At 38.4% G+C, this 17669-nt stretch overlaps 1 protein-coding gene across 14 annotated transcripts in view; it reads left to right on the top strand.

The window, feature by feature from the left end:
• KMT2C (lysine methyltransferase 2C) overlaps positions 1-17669 on the top strand; it is a 347150-nt gene that overhangs the window by 230027 nt on the left and 99454 nt on the right. For all 14 annotated transcript variants that reach the window (XM_075922783.2, XM_075922788.2, XM_075922785.2 and 11 more), the window contains 7 exons: positions 2993-3112; positions 5700-5816; positions 8576-8677; positions 8844-8948; positions 10081-10262; positions 10547-10711; positions 11304-11413. In XM_075922783.2, the coding sequence (XP_075778898.2) occupies positions 2993-3112; positions 5700-5816; positions 8576-8677; positions 8844-8948; positions 10081-10262; positions 10547-10711; positions 11304-11413 (901 nt within the window). The remainder of the gene's footprint in view (positions 1-2992; positions 3113-5699; positions 5817-8575; positions 8678-8843; positions 8949-10080; positions 10263-10546; positions 10712-11303; positions 11414-17669) is intronic.

Here is a 17669-nt window from a genome sequence, read left to right on the forward strand (position 1 = left end):
TACAACTTTTTCCTCCAGTGTTGTGCTGTAATGGGCATTAATTAAAAGCCAAAATATAATTAATGCATCTCTTTGATGTAATTAATTTGTTCATATTACTGTGGAAGTGGTGTGTTTTTAATTAAATTTATCTTACAAGAAATTCAAATGCCTTTCTGATCTACTAGAATAAAAGTTGGATCCAATTGGACTATAACAATGTGGTTTATAATCATATATAATACATTTTGTTCTGAAAGGTGGATATTTCATATTCAAATTTAAAGCTCTATTACATTTTAAATCATTTAAAAATATGTAATTTCTAGGCAAGTGTGTTCTTGCTAAAGCAAAATTATTTAATATATTCCAAATAGGATTCTAAATGGTTTTAGTTCTTAAACAATTGCTTTGAGTAATGTGTTTTGAGATTTTTGAATTGTGGAGCTCAAGTGCTATATTCTGTCTTATAAACACAGGATGAGGGAAGGACTTTGATATGTAGAATTTGTCCTATATTTTGTTGTTAATAAAGAACAAAATACTTGTTTGTTTAGGGGGAAAACATCTGAAATGTCAGAGAGATTTTTTTAAATCTAATTTTCTGGAAATTTTTGTTCTTGCTGGGGATGTAAAATCCCCTGTAATTGGTTAAACAGTTAAATGAGACATTTTAACCGGTTAACCAATTGAGGGGGGGGAGGGTTGCGCTCCAGCTCAGCCCAGTCGAAGCAGCCCCTACACAGGCCAGGCTGGAAACCTGGAGCAGCCCCTGCCTGCGACTCCCAGAGATGCCCCTGTCCCTGGTGGGCCCTGTGGGTCTGGGGCAGCTTCTGCCCATGTCAGGTGGAGAGTGGTTACCCTACCAGTTAACTGGAACCAGTAAACATCACCTGGTTAACCTTTCACGTCCCTGGTTCTTACCCAGACTGGAAGCTCATGTTCTGTACACCTTGATGTTAAAGAGAATGTTGCATAGCAGCAAAGAGTTGATATCTTAACTGTCCTGTAGCTCCTGATCTGCTAACATAGTATCTGACAGTTATTCTGACAATTAATATTGATAGAAATAATAATAATCTTTCAACAAAAATACTGCAATATTTTAATAAGGATCTAAAATCTTGTTTTATTGGCTAACTGGTTATATACAATGTTTAATCAGTTAAAGGTGGGGAGGGCCAGGAGATTGTTCCAGTCCACCTGGCCAGGAGTGCCTCTCTCTTCCCACTGTGGCTGTACTGGAGCAGACCCACCATCACAGGCAGGGACTACTCCATCTCGCGCCAGAGGTGCCCTTGCCTGTGGCGGGGGCGCCAGGCTGAGTCCGTCACGCACAGGAGCTGCGCCGGCCATTCAGTTGGAGTAGCCCTGGCATGCAGTATGCCACCGAGGCCTAGCCCATCACAGACAGATTCAAAAGAAATTGTTTCCCAAATCACTTAATTTTGCTTGGCATTGTTTTATATTAAAACAATGTGATGTGTTATATATATCTTTATGCTTATTGTCCCAAAGACCAATGTTCTAAGGCCTCAATGCTGCAAATATTTTTGCATTTAAGTCTTTTTCATATGTGAATACTTGGGAGTAAAGGTTGCACTTCTGTAAATTGGAACTCTCTGGTCTGGACCAGGATCAGAGTCCTGGCATACTGCTGGGGAGAAGAGTGGAAGGCAGCCTGGTGCAGTGCAGGGCAGGAGAGGAGGGGCAGGATCCAGGAAGCCCATAGGGGAGAGGGGGAAGGAAGGGGTGGGGCCAGCAGTATTGGAACCAGAAATGAGCTCCACTGGTTCGGCACAATACCTCCTTTAGGACCAGTCAGGTCCCAAGAATGCCGGATCAGAGAGGTCTAACCCGTACTTGCATGCCAAATTAGGGGCCTAAACTATTGCTAAATGTAGTTTTCTGGAAAGTAACCATTTTTTTCTTATACCATTTTAATCTTTAGCAATGTTTTTGCTTAATTCTAAAGGAATGGTAAAATTTTATTATTCATTAGCCATGCTAAATATGAAATTTAGGATAAAATTACCTTGGTAAATCATTTCTGGCTTAATCCTGAAGTCCTTACACAGAGTTCAAGCAAAACTTCTACTGCCTTCAATGACTGCCTGAGTAAGAACTGCAGGAACCTAAGTACATTTTCCTAACCTACCTCCAAATTGGCACTACATTGGTAACGCTATTCTTGATTTACTCTTTATGTTAGGGGAGTACACAAATATCCCAATCAAATTGGGACCACATTGTACTGGACTTTGAACAAATAAAATAAGATTATGACTTCTTAAGTTCAGCTTTATGTATCCTGTATTATGTTAGACATTGTTTGATATTATAGTTTGTTATAATACAAAACAATTGGAGTTAAGATATATAGGTGTGCACTTTTATAATTGTACATTTGTGGTATACTTGCAGGTCAGAGGTATTTTGTTAACTGCTCACATTTATTTTTCATTTTTTTTCATGTTTTAGTTTTATTTTTACCCTTTGTCTTACATGCTTCTCAGCCTACATGTTGTTTTGAATATTGATAATTTTATATTTAAAAGTGATACAAGGCCGTCTCTTCCTTCAAAGATATGGATAGAGGTGTAGAAGGGAATGTATTCTCAAAACCCTTCCGTAATTTCAAAATAATAACTTCTTGGCATAGTGATGCAAAATTTAGAGACTTACTGTGTTGCTATGATTGCTGCCTATGACATGATGGTGATGTCAGTCAACCCTCTTTTCTCACATTTTCACTTTGTAGGTTTATTTTTTAAGTCATTTCGCAGACCTTTTAACCTTATTGAGGGTTGAAATACTCTGCGTAAATCAGTAAAGGGTTGAAATTTTCCCTATATGAACTAGGTTAGCAGCTAAGTAAATTTGGGAGAGAGTGCCTATGCCTGCATGTGCTTTGCTTTCCAGAAACTTTTGGTTGCTTGCTTTATTTTTTTAATTTCTTTATTTTTATGTTGCTGAGTTTTATACATCTATTTTCTCACCTGCCGTATCCTAGGGGGCTTGGAGTACCAATAATACAGTGAGCCCACCTTCCTGGTCCCCAGACATTTCAGAAGGTCGGGACATTTTTAAATCCAGACAGCTTCCTGGCAGTGCCATTTGGAGCATCAAAGTGGTAAATAATTTGTATTTATATTCATGTATCCATTGCTATCTTTCTGCTATAGAGGCTACCAATAAAAACTGTGTATAGCTCAACTGAATTAATCTTCCATTTTAATACTGTTAACTTTGGCTTTTTAAGAAAACCATTGAAGTCTAGAGCTTTTTCAATTAAAAAATATAAACTTACCAGAACATCACAGAATGTTGTGGCATTGCATAAATTTTGAATTTAATAGGACAAAATAATTAATAATACCATTGTAATAACTTTTTTTTTTGGTCGGGGGGAAGTGGAGTGAAGGCTATTGCTGTTAAATAGTTATCAAAGGAGTTACTTAAGGGAGAGAGAGCGTGTGTCCTGAAGACTGCTGGCAGTAAGGAGAGCCAAACTGAAAAGGACTGAGCTCTGGGCTGTTGGCAAAGTATGTTTCTGTGGAGACATATTGCAAAAGGCATTCACAGTGACACATGTTTAAACACAACTTTTTGACTGTCTTGGAAGGAGCGAGGCTATTGCCCCATTAATATCTACCATCTACAGAAACTGAGGGCTTGTCTATACAGAGCAGCAAGTGTACACTTTAGGGAATGATTTCTAAAGCACACTAATGTGCATTACTTGGTCCACATAGGCCCTGCTGGTATGCACTGAAAATTCCCTAATGCGCTTTTAGCATAATGCTGTTTCAAACAGCACCACGTTAAAGCAGGCTAAATAATTTTTAGTGCACACTAGCAAAATCTACATGTCCCCCTCTCCAAGTGTGCGTTGCTGCTCTGTGTAGACAAGCCTGCTGTGGATTTACTACTACACTAAAAAGAGAGAAAAATTAATGAAAAATATAAAACCATAAATAAGTCACTTTTGATTTCCACTGATTTATTTTCATCTCACTTTAACTGTCATGCTAATTTGCTTTATTTTAATTTGATATTAGCTTAGCTATTGCTGCTTGAAACTTTAATTTGCAGCATAATGTCCAGCATAAACATTAATATATTGTGCTATTTCTGTTACATTGCAAGTCTTGTGAAATTAAAAATACTGATGTCTCGTCTAAAACGCGGAATGTCCGAGCATTTTATTTCTAAAGAAAGTCGATCTTTACAGTGCATATATATTTTACACTCTATCTAGAAAGAGAGAGAAATTAAATTTTGACAAGCAATATCTCCTTCTTCATTCTTATATCTAAATTGCTGTATGATTGCATAGCCTGAAAGTGGGAAAAGTGCAGAGTTACTTTAAATTATAGTTCGCATAGTATTGTTACTAATGGATATTTGGATTCTACCTCTCAAAAATTGTTACCACACACTTCTATAAAAATAGGGGATGGTATATCTGAAACTACTATTGGCCATATAGAGGCCGTAATGTTACCTTCAATCTATGGGATTCGTATTAATATCAATGGAGACTGTACACATAGATCTAGAGCATCTTCCATTGACGTTAATGATAGTACCATATTTCATTGAGTGAATTGTTTTGTCTTTGAATTTTTGGCATCTTAAAATAATTTTAAGCAAGCATTCAGATAGACTTGTAAATGTTTTATGGACAGCAAAACTAAGTTCAAGTAGCTATTAACTTAAATTTCTTAAAATGTGTTTAAAACAAAGACAAACATTATTTACCATATAGTAAAAAAGCACAACAGAAAATCTGCTGTGTTGAACATGTACCTTAACTCTCATTGATAAAGAAAAAAAGACCTAAAGTACATGTAATCTGAATCTGGTCTGAAAAATGTCAACCACAATTCCATAGAAACATAGTCAATAATAAAATTTTCCTCTTTTGGGTGTGATGAGTGAGTTCCTTTGTGTTTTGATTTGTTTTTCCAGTTCAGTGTGAAATAAATCTTTTATTCATGAAAGCCAAATTAATTCACAATAATAATTTCAGGTAATTAACATTGAAAAAATATGAAATTTACTCCCCCTCTTTTCTCTAGTTCACTGAATTTGAATTCACCTCATCAGTTAAAGAATATGAACCCAGAATTCAGACTAAGCATCTGCAGCTTAAACAAGGGTGGGGGAAAAAAAGAATAAAACACCTTGCACTAAGTATCAGTACTACAAAGAAAATTATTATTTTAGTATTATAAATAATTGTTTAATAAAAATTAAAGTCTTGATCTTGTTCCCATTGAATCTGTGGGAGTTTAGTCATTGACCTGTGAGGGCAGGATAAAGCCCTAAGAACTTTTAATGTCTGTGTGACTATTTACAGCAAAGAAGCGTAGCTGCTTTAGAACTGGTAAAGTACCCATGCAACAGTCAAAATGTTTAGCAGGAGGCAAGATGGAGAAAATGTATTTCTGTATTACTGGTTGTGCCTGTAGTAAAAATTAGTGTTACAGGTTTAAAGTGTTACAGTTTAAAGTCTGTGAAGATCACAGACAGAGGAAAATATTTTAATCTGAAGTTAAAGATATTCTACTACAATTTATGCAGTAATTTAATAAGGATGATATAGTTGCCTATTTCCACTTGAAAACACTGTTCTTATTTATATAGTTACAAGGAAGTGTCCCTGTGCTGAAAGAGATCTGGATTGCATTTAAATTGCTCTTTTATTCTACTAGGGCCGTGGATCAGGATTTCCAGGGAAGCGGAGACCACGTGGTGCAGGTCTTTCAGGAAGAGGTGGCAGAGGTAGATCAAAACTAAAGAATGGAATTGGGGCTGTTGTCACTCCAGGGGTAAGAACTATCTTTTTGATAGTATATGTAATTTGGTGTATAATTTCATTTATCCAGCTTTTTTTACGAGAAATTTTATGTCTAAACAAAATAAGCTTTGAGAAATAGTTTTGATAACAATCTAGTTTTCATTAAATGTAATTATATACTTACAGTTACAAATAGGGAATAACTGTAGAGTTATTCATCCATTGATCCAGAACAATTTTAAACTAGCTACATTCCCTTTTAAAAGGACACTGTTGAGGGCCCAAATAACTTTTTCCACTTCCACTGGGCACTGTAGAAATGGGAAAAGCAAGGATTGTATCACCTTCTCTTGACTCTCTATAATAACCTCCAGAGGATAATCCAAGGTTTTGGGAGTCTCTGATGAGGAGCTGTCCATAGAAGGCTTTCCATCTTTGGGTCCCAATTGAGTTTTCCAAACCATGAGATGTCAGTATTGTCTTGCAGCGTTACCAACAGTTCCACTCATTACTGGTCTCTTAGAAGAGGTTTAAGGGTAAATTTGAGCTAAATAACAGAACAGAACACTCAGAGCCAGCTCTGGTGGCTGTAAACAAACTAAATTAGTAGAACATAATACATAAGGAGATTTCCTTAAAATCAAAACAGTTTAATTGATCATATTTACACATCAGTTTTGAAAAATCATGATGATTTTGTTCAACCAAGAAGCAGGGGAAATAAGCACCTAGTTCATTAATACCAGGTTGAAATAGAGCTACTCCTAATCAAAGGGTATGTCTAGACTACATGCCTCTGTCACCAGAGGCATGTAGATTAGGCTACCAGATATAGGAAAATGAAACGGCGATTTAAATAATCGCCGCTTCATTTAAATTTACATGACTGCCGCGCTGAGCCGACAAACAGCTGACCAGCTGTTTGTCGGCTCAGCGCGATAGTCTGGACGCGCGGGTGTCGACATCAAAGGTATTTGTCGGCCACCCAGGTATGCCTCCTGGGATGAGGTTTACCTGGGTGGTCGACAATTACCTTTGATGTCGACACCCGCGCGTCCAGACTATCGCGCTGAGCCGACAAACAGCTGGTCAGCTGTTTGTCGGCTCAGCGCGGCAGTCATGTAAATTTAAATGAAGCGGCGATTATTTAAATCGCCGCTTCATTTTCCTATGTCTGGTAGCCTAATCTACATGCCTCTGGCGACAGAGGCATGTAGTCTAGACGTACCCAAAGGAACCTACCAATAGACCCCCTTCATTCAAGTGAAAAAAGAATTGGAATATCACAGTTTTTCCCTTCTTCTCTATATTTTTTTTAAAACCTCTAATAGAATAAATTTGGTAATTCAAGCATTCTTTTTAGTGTTTTACCAAATATGATTGAACATAAAAAAAAAAAGTTAGAAATTATTGTTCATGTATGTGCATTTGAGAAATCCATTATAACGTTTATGTATTTGTCAAATGTTAGTTGTCTTTTTTCTTTCCTATATGCTGCTCTCATATGGCACAGAAGGGTAACTAGTTTGTGTGTTAAATTTTAAATCAGAAAACAGTGAATTATTCTGCTTTTCTGGGTTTGTTTCCCAGACATAATCTTGTAATGAAGTTTTGTTAAGACACTTCCAAAATAAGCCAAGGATATTTTATCATTATTTATTTAATCAATTGTATCTAATTACTGAATCAGCATAAAGATACACAATGGTGTAATTATATGCAATTACAAAGTAATATAACATTTTTAAAATTCTTACTGAATTTTGTGGCGAACCATTTTATGCATAACATATAGCTTTCCAAAGTCTGGCTCGGGTTATTTGAAAATATTTCAATGAAATGATAACTTTGTGTTGCAGTTAAAGTATGGAACAGTTGTTTAATAAAATGAAAACATTGTGTTACAGATGCGTAAAACCACATTTTAAAAGTCCTCATATCTGACTGGGAGCTGTGTGTGTTGCCTTCATATAATCTGGATGTTTAAATTGATGTTTTTGTATCTGTTTCAGAGCAGGGGGATTTGCTTGTAGGCTGTGGTCTAAATGTCTATGCAAAGTTTTCAACCAGGAGCTAATTTTCACAGTCACATTATAAAACTCTATAGAAACTCATGAATGGGAACAGCTGCACAACCTTAATTTCTATCCATCATATCTTTACTACAAATGGAGCACTTATCTAAATCAAGTACAAAAAATAGATAGGTAATATAGAATAAATTGCTTCAGTATCATTGTTCTCCAGTTGCAGGTATATACTAAACCTTAAATAATGAAATGTGCCATTAAATTTATATTTATTAATGAGCAAGAAAAAGAGCAAATTTAGAATATTCAGATAAATTTCCATTTAGCACAAAGCACATTTCTCTCAAACTGTTCTGGCTTCTCAATTCCCCCTGTGAATCCCAAAATGCACAGAATGCTGTTTAGAAATAGGGGGAAGACTGCTGCCAAAACATTTGACCTCTCTGCTTTACTTTTCCTAACCATGAAAGGAGACAGGATGCATGATTAAAAGAGAAAAAAGATGCAGTTTGGCCATAAGTGTGTAATTTCTGGCAAATGTGGATTTTACTGGTGATATTTTTGTCTTAAACATTTGCATAGTTTCCTGATGAATACACAGAAGTACGAATCTTGAAACAGCATTTTTTTTTTTACAGTTTACAATAGTCTGTGTATTTTGTATTCTGAAAATACTGTACTCCTTGTTCAGTTCTAGGAGGAGTGAAAAGTATGTATTTTAGGCTATGAAAATATTTTAATATGGTGTTGTCTTTTGTAGGTCACTACAATGGATGTTTCATTTAACAAAGATGAGGAAGAAAATTCGATGCATAATACAGTTGTACTATTTTCTAGCAGTGACAAGTTCACTTTACATCAGGTTGGGATACCATTATTCTGATTGTTGTAATGAAAAAGGAATTAATATCTTTGTTATGAGTTGAATTATCCAGTATAAGGGTGGGGTTTTATTTTAAAGCAGCTTCATAGTTTTGGATTTTAGTCTATTGGTACATCTTTGACATCTGTTCTTTTTGTCATTCTAGGATATGTGTGTAGTTTGTGGGAGTTTTGGCCAGGGTGCAGAGGGCAGGTTGCTTGCATGCTCTCAGTGTGGTCAGTGTTACCATCCATACTGTGTCAGTATTAAGGTAAGTGCTTTATTAAAATTATTTGACACTATTTGCATATTTTACTTGCATAGCACTACATTGCTTCTAGTTTTGTTTTAATTAGGAGAGTTGTTAACTTGTTAAATATTCTTCAGCTAATGTGACCATTATTTGTATTCAACTTGTGAAAGACTTTAATTAAATGTCATTTTATAGTATGCACTGCCTCAAGAGAAATTAACCTTTTTTCTAATTCCGCAGCCATAAATAGCACTTATTATCTAGCAGTTGGTTAAAATAATATGTTGAAATGTAATCTTAAAATCTTAACACAAACAGAATGTTTTTAAGAAAGAAATTTAGTGCAACTTCATTTGTAGGGCATCAAGTTTAGTTGATTCAATGTGTCTGTTGGCTGTCAGAGTTGACAACAACTGGAGTAATTAATACACTTCAGATTCATTAGTGTAGGAAAGAATGTGAGAAAATTAAATTTGAATGGTATGAGATGACTTAGCAAGCACATAATAAGCTATTTACTACAGCATATAAACTATAAACTGTCTGATGTTCATTATATAAGTGCAGTTATGTAAAACGTGGATATTTGTTAAGATACCACTGGGTTTTACTTTGCTTTTTACATGTGCTTTATGAAAAGTTGTATGCATTTTTCATGAGACTACAATTTGATTTTGCATTGAGATGATACTCTTAAATTATATTTAAATAACTTTAAATAGATGATTTGGTTCTAGTCACTAAAACCCCAGTGTGAGGCCTCAAAAAGAATTTGGAATGAAACAGGATTTTTTAATGAGTTTCATCTTGGCTTTGCTACAGGCAAACGTATTGTTGCACTCCCCCATGAGCAGCCTGGGAAAGAGCTTGTGACTCTCCTGTTGCACTGGGAATAAGCTGCACTGGGTATAGATCCCAGTGCAGCATATGTTCCTTGACATGATGTTGAGCTATGAACGCTGTCACATAGTTGTGTCAGAACCTACACTCTAGTCCCTTCCCCATTCTGCTACTTCCCACCCATCTGTGTAAATAAGGGACAGATAGCAGCTTCGGGCCCAATGTTTGCTGTAGTGAAATAAATGTATATAACATTTAAAGTCTGTACAGTTGTTTGGGAATAAGTTGCACCTTTCCTTACTGTGTACAGATTACAAAGGTGGTGCTCAGTAAAGGCTGGAGGTGCCTGGAGTGCACAGTGTGTGAAGCCTGCGGGAAAGCTACAGATCCAGGAAGACTGCTTCTCTGTGATGACTGTGACATCAGCTACCACACTTACTGCCTGGATCCCCCACTGCAGACAGTTCCCAAAGGAGGCTGGAAGTGCAAATGGTGTGTTTGGTTCTGGTTTCAGAAATGTTTACTGTTCTCCCTTTTTCTTTTCACTGTATTTAAAACTATTATTGTAATATTTCCAACATTAGATTAATTTCATTTCTCATTTAATTCAAATAATGTTTGAGAGCAGGTATATAATGATCAAAAATATCCTACCAATTTTTATTTAATCATACGCAATTTAATGCGGAAATCATTATTTTCCGTTAATACTTTGTATTGTGTGAAGGTTACTTTGAAACCAAGATAATAAAGACATTCTTGTTTGTGTTTTGCAGGTGTGTTTGGTGCAGACACTGTGGAGCAACTTCTCCTGGTCTAAGATGTGAATGGCAAAACAATTACACACAGTGTGCTCCTTGTGCAAGTTTATCTACCTGCCCAGTCTGCTTTCGTAATTATAGAGAAGAAGAGCTCATTCTTCAGTGTAGGCAATGCGATAGGTAACATTTTGTGAAATTGATTTTCATGGGTCACATTTTACCCCACTAGTGTAACATCATAAGGATGGGAGGAAGGGTTGTCTTGTGGTGAAGCCAACTGGAGTGGGATTTTTAGAATATGTTAATTCATTTCCCAGTTTTGCCACCGATTTCCTGTGTGAGTCTGGGAAAATTACTAAATTTCTTTGTATCTTGGTTCTCTATCTGTAAAAGTAATATTTGGTTGCCTCACAGGATTGTTGTGAGGACAAATGTGTAAGTACTTTGCAGAGTATCATATAAATAGATAAGAATAAAATAGAGCATTAGGCAAAGCAAAGCTAAAGAGTGTCTGTAACATAAATACAGTTATAGAGTATTTCTTATTAAGTGTAATAGATAATCTAAGTGAATATATCCAGTATTTAAATGCATATAAAGGAAAAAATATATAGAGAACTTGGATCATCATTGTTTCTTCTTAAAAAATTTAAATTGAAAATATATCCCTTTACTTTTTTCCTCAAAAGCCATATACTGATATTTGAGTCTCCTAAGATGTTAGCCATTTCCTTTAAATTGTATTTCCCTCCTTCCCCCACTTAATTTCTAGATGGATGCATGCAATCTGTCAGAATTTAAGCACAGAAGAAGAAGTGGAAAACATAGCTGATATTGGTTTTGACTGTACCATGTGTAGGCCATACATACCACCAACAAATGGTAAGAGGACTTTTGAAACCAATGGATGAAATGGCAGCAGGGCACAATGCAATACAATAGATTTGGGAGTGTTTTTTATGGTTCTGTGCTCTGGCTGGTAAAGTTCTGGACCACTGCAGAATGGAGGCTTTCCAATTTTTAAAGTCTAGTTAGAACATAAGAACGGCTATACTGTGTCAGACCAAAGGTCCTCTAGCCCAGTATCCTGTCTTCCGGATACAGTACCAGATGCCCCAGAGGGAGTGAACAGAACAGGGAATCTTCTAGCAATCCCTCTCCTGTCACCCATTCCCAGCCTCTGGCAGAGGCTAGGGACATCATTCCTACCCATCCTGGCTAATAGACATTGATGGACCTAGCCTCCATGAATTTATCTAGTTCTTTCTTGAACCCTTTTAAAGTCCTGGTCTTCACAACCTCCTCTGGCAAGGAGTTCCACAGGCCAACCGTGCACTGTGTGAAGAAAAGCATCCTTTTGTTTGTTTTAAACCTTCTGCCTATTAATTTCATATGGTGACCGTGACCACTACTTTTTAAGTTATGGGAACAAGTAAATAACTTTTTTCCTTATTCACTTTTTCCATACCAGTCATAATTGTATAGACTTCTATCATATCCCCCGTTGGTCTCCTCTTTTCTAAGCTGAAAAGTCAGTCTTTTTAATCTCTTTTTTTTAATCTCTCTTCATATGGGACCTGTTCCAAACTCCTAATCATTATGGTTGCCCTTTTCTGAACCTTTTCCAATGCTAATATATCTTTTTTTTAAATGTGGCAACCACGTCTGTACGTAGTATTCCAGATGTGGGCATACAATGGTTTTATATAAAGGCAATAAGATATTCTCTTTCTTATTCTCTGTCCCTTTTTTAATAATTCCTAACATTTTGTTTTCTTTTTTGACTGCCGCTGCACATTGAGTGGGTGTTTTCAGAGAACTATCCACAGTGACTTCAAGATCTCTCTCTTGAGTGTGTGTGTGTGTGTATATATATATATATATATGTATATATATATATATATATATATATCGAGAGAGGGAGAGAGAGAGATCAGATTATTTTTTTACAATGTGCATTGGTGTACATTTACCAACATTACGTTTCATTTGCCATTTTGTTGCTCAGTCACTTAGTTTTATGAGATCTTTTTGAAGCTCTTCACAGTCTGCTTTGGTCTTGAGCAGTTTAGTATCATCAGCAAATTTTGCCACCTCACTGTTTACCCCTTTCTCCAGGTCATTTATAAATAGGTTGAATAGGATTGGTCCCAGTATGGATTCTTGAGGGGCACCACTAGTTACCTCTCTCCATTGTGAAAACTGTCCATTTATTCCTACCCTTTGTTTCCTGCCTTTTAACCAATTTATGAGAGGACCTTCCTTCTTATCCCATGACAACTTACTTTACTTAAGAACCTTTGGTGACAAACCTTGTCAAATTTGTTGACCCCCTCAAAGAACTCTAGTAGATTAGTAAAGCATGATTTCCCTTTACAGAAACCATGTTTACTTTCCCCCAACATATTATGATCATCGATCATCTATGTGTCTGACAATTTTATTCTTTCCTATAGTTTAAATTAATTTGCCTAGAATTGACATTAGACTTACTGGTCTGTAATTGCCAGGATCACATTTAGAGTCCTTTTAAAATGTTGTTGGTGTCACATTAGCTAACTTCCAGTCATTAGGTACAGAAGCTGATTTAAAGTATAGGTTACAAACCACAGTTAATAGTTCCGCAATTTCCCATTTGAGTTCTTTCAGAACTCTTGGGTGGGTGCCATCTGGTCCCTGTGATTTGTTACTGTTAAGTTTATCAATTTGTTCTAAAGCCTCCTCTAATGACACCTCAATCTGGGACAATTCCTCAGATTTGTCACCTAAAAAGAACGGCTCAGGTTTGGGAATCTCCCTAACATCCTCAGCCATGAAGACCAAAGCATGGAATTCATTTATTTTCTCTGAAATGACCTTATCATCTTTGAGTGCTCCTTTGGCATCTCGATTGTCCAGGGGCCCCACTGGTTGTTTAGGAGGTTTCCTGCTTCTGATGTACTTAAAAAAACATTTTGTTCTTACTTTTCTATTTTTTATTTAGCTGGTCTTCAAACTCCTTTTTGGCTTTTCTTATTCTATTTTTACACTAAATTTGACAAAGTTTATGTTCCTTTCTGTTTTCCTCACTAGGATTTAACTTCCACTTTTTAAACAATGCCTTTTTATCTCTCACTGCTTCTTTTACTTGGTCGTTAAGCCTTGGTGGCACTTTTTTGGTTCTTTAGTACCCCATAGTGACTCACTGCCAGAACACCACTACAGCATCAGGAAAGATTTAGCAGATTGTCAAAGGTTGAGTTATTTGGTAGAAAGTGGAAATATGAACAACTTATTGAATGTAGATTGGGAAAATATCCATTAACACATTTGAGTCTGAGATCTATTTCAAATCAAGGTGTTGAGAGGATGAAACAGATTCCTAAAAGATATTTGTGCAGGAATATTAGCTTCCAGTTCCAGACAGGGCAAACCTTCCTTAGCTCAACACTTTCAGGCCTTTTTAGGTTACAGTAGCAATATCCAGAGTGTATGTGACCTTTCCCCTATCTTAGATTATCACACACCACTAAAGCCACTACTTCTGCCCCCAGAACTTTGTAGCCAATTCCTTCTTGAAAACAGTTCATGAAAGAACTCCTCTGCAGGAGAAGCATCAAAATCATTTGACAGCTACAGCTGTGCTCCTCCCTGTTACAGTACTGCCTACCTGAAGAGATGAAAAATCATGAGTCAGACTCCCTTAAGAGATCAAAAGTCATGAGTCCAATCCCCAAAAATCAAGAGACAGTTCCAAAAATCACGAATAAAAAATTAATAAGGGGGGGGAAGTTGTCTGTCATTTGATTTTTGAACTCCTTCCCCTGCTCATCCCTGTGTGTGAGAGCAAGTGAGACAGTATTGTCAGAATTTAATCTTTCAAGTCACCAGGGCCTGATGAAATGCATCCTAGAATACTCAAGGAGCTGATAGAGGAGGTTTCTGAGCCTTCAGCTATCATTTCTGAAAAATCATGGAAGACAGGAGAGATTCCAGAAGACTGGAAAAGGGGCAAATATAGTGCCTGTCTATAAAAAGGGAAATGAGAACAACCCAGGAAACTACAGACCATTCATTTTAACTTGAGCAAGTAATTAAAGAATTCATCTGCAAATATCTGGAAGAAAATAAGGTGATAGGTAATAGCCAGCATGGATTTATCAAGAACAAATCACGTCAAACATATCTGATAGCTTTCTTTGTCAGGATAACAAGTCTTGTGGATAAGAGAGAAGCAGTGGACGTGGTATACCGAGACTTTAGTAAGGCATTTGATATGGTCTCTCATGATCTTGTTATCAATAAACTAGGCAAATTCAACTTAGATGGGGCTACTATAAGGTGGGTGCATAACTGGCTGGATAGCCATACTCAGAGAGTAGTTATCAATGGTTCACAATCCTGCTGAAAAGGTATAACAAGTGAGTTTCCACAGTGGGGACTGTTTTAGGACCAGTTCTGTTCAATATCTTCATCAACAATTTAGAAATTGGCATAGAGAATATGTTTATTAAGTTGGCAGGTGATACCAAACTGGGAGGTGTTGCAAGTGCTTTGGAGGACAGGGTCATAATTCAAAATGATCTGGACACACTGGAGAAATGGTCTATGGTAAATAGGATGAAGTGTAATAAGGACAAATGCAAAGTACTCCACTTAGGAAGGAACTATCTGTTTCACACATACAGAATGGGAGGTGACAGTCTAGGAAGGAGTACTGCAGAAAGGGATGCACTGATTAGGCCTCAGTTGGAGTATTGTGTCCAGTTCTGGGCACCACATTTCAAGAATGATGTGAAGAAATTGGAGAAGGTTCAGAGAAGACCAACAAGAATGATTAAAGGTCTAAAAGACATGAGCTATGAGGGAAGACTTTGAAATAATTGGGCTTATTTAGGAGAAGGAGAGGAGAAGATTGAGAGGGGACATGATAGCAGTTTTCAAGTATCTAAAAGGGTGTCACAAGAAGGAGGGAGACAAATTGTTCTCCTTGGCCTCTGAGAATAGGACAAGAAGCAATGGGCTTAAACTGCAGCAAAGGAGGTTTAGGTTGGACATTAGGAAAAACTTCCTAACTGTCAGGGTGGTTAAACACTGAAATAAGTTGCCTAGGGAGGTTGTGGAATCTCAATCTCTGGAGATATTTAAGAGCATTTTAGATAGACATCTGTCAGGAATGGTCTAGACCAACTTGGTCCTGCCATGAGGGCAGGGGACTGGACTCGATGACTTCTCAAGGTCCCTTCCAGTTCTAGTGTTCTATGATTCTATGATTCAAGTTTGTTGGGAAAGTAATTTTGGTCTCTGCTGAAGGAATTCCCACCCCAACATGTGCTCATCCCCACCCCAGCAATTAATTCTGCCTCCCTTCAGTCCAGCTCCCATTCCATCAATTCAGCTCCCCTCTCAGTTCATTCCCTAGTCCATAGTCCCTCAGTTCTGCCTCCCATCAGCTGAGCTCCCCCCTCCTAGCTTTGCCCCTCAGCTTCACCTATGCTTGTTCTGTGGTTCTCCACTCTCTCTTCCGAGGCTTTGGTCTTCACAAAAGTTCTGGTCTTCATAACATTCTCCAGCAAGGAGTTCCACGGGTTGACTGTCCATTGTGAGAAGAAATACTTCCTCTATTGGGGTTTAAACCTGACAGAGCATCAGTGTAGATGCTGCCGTTCATTATGTCACCATAATTGGTCTCCCACAATACCCTCCAATTCCCATTGTGACTACTCTGTTCACTGTTTTGAATTCAGTTGCCTTGCATGCATGCACTCCTCTTCTTTCAAAGTTCCCAGAAATTCTAACAGCCAAGTATGCAGCTCACAGCAGGAAACCCCAAATCATTAAAGGAATGCCACTGCTCTCTCCTGCAGAAGGAACACACAGGCAATGGTGGATGTGTGTGTCTGTGAAAGATTGCTGTTCTTTGCAGAGCCAGCAGGGAGGCCCAGCTCATGTGCAGGGGTGTTCGCCTCTTCTGCATGAGAATTTGCTTCTGGTAGCTGTCTGAGCTTAGAGGCAACATGCTGATCGACTCACTCTCCCCTAAAACACACTCTTGTTTGTTTCTCCTACACACACTCAAGCTCCCTGTTTCCACTCCCTCCCTCCCCCCTGCCCACTTGATTTGAAAAGTGGTTGGTTAATCCAGTAAGTGCCCAGTGGAATTGAGAAACCTGTATCATATGTTGCTGTACCTGTCCCATGAGACATTGCAAACCTTTCCCAAGCAGCAAGTTGCTATCCACAGTGCACAATTCTCTGTGGGTGCATCTATACTGCACAGTTACTTCAAGATAACAAGCGTCTTTTCAAAATAACAATGTGAGCATCTACACAGCCATTCCATGACAGGCAGTCCCCGGGTTACATACAAGATAGGGATTATAGGTTTGTTCTTAAGTTGAATTTGTATGTAAGTCGGAACTGGCTCCAGAATTCAGCTGCTGCCACTGAAACTGACAAGGGGCTGACTACAGGAAGCCGGAGGCAGAGTTGCTCTGCCCCCAGCTTCCTGGAATCAGCCTGATCAGTTTCAACAGCTGCTGAATCTGGAGCCTGGGACAGAACAGCTGGGGCGCTGCCCCGTAGGTTCCCACAGGACCAACCCGGCAGCACCCCAGCTGCTCTACCCGAGCTGTCCCGCAACAAAAGCCTGGTCTGCGGGGGGGGGGAGGGGCGCACCAGGGAGACCCGAGCAAAGCCGCACAGGCGGAGAGACCCCGCCGTCCGTGTGGCTTTGCTCCTTTGCCCCCGAGCAAAGCCGCACAGGCGGCGGGATGCCACCTGTGCGGCTTTGCTCCTGTCTCCCTGGTCTGCTGGGGGGGTCCAGCGGCTTTGCTGGACCCCCCCCCCCCAGCAGACTAGGGAGACTGGGAGAAGCTTTTCTCGCCCCGGAGGACACGGGTGGCGACCCGCCGCCCGTGAGCTCCGGGGCGAGAAAAGCCCCGTTCGTAAGTGCGGATCCGACGTAAGTCTGGGACTGCCTGTATTTCTAAATAATTTCGAAATAACGGACAGATCGTTCCGAAATCTATAATCGTCCCGTCTACAAGGAATAACGCCTATTTCAAAATAGCCCCTCAGCAGGGCCATTCTAAGTTATTCCTCCCCAGTGCCTTCTGGGTCTCTAAATTGAGGTAGCATGTCTACATTAGGGAAACCT

This window comes from Pelodiscus sinensis, chromosome 2 (assembly GCF_052426305.1).
Source record: "Pelodiscus sinensis isolate ZL-2025 chromosome 2, ASM5242630v1, whole genome shotgun sequence".
In the NCBI taxonomy this organism is placed as follows: Eukaryota; Metazoa; Chordata; order Testudines; family Trionychidae; genus Pelodiscus; species Pelodiscus sinensis.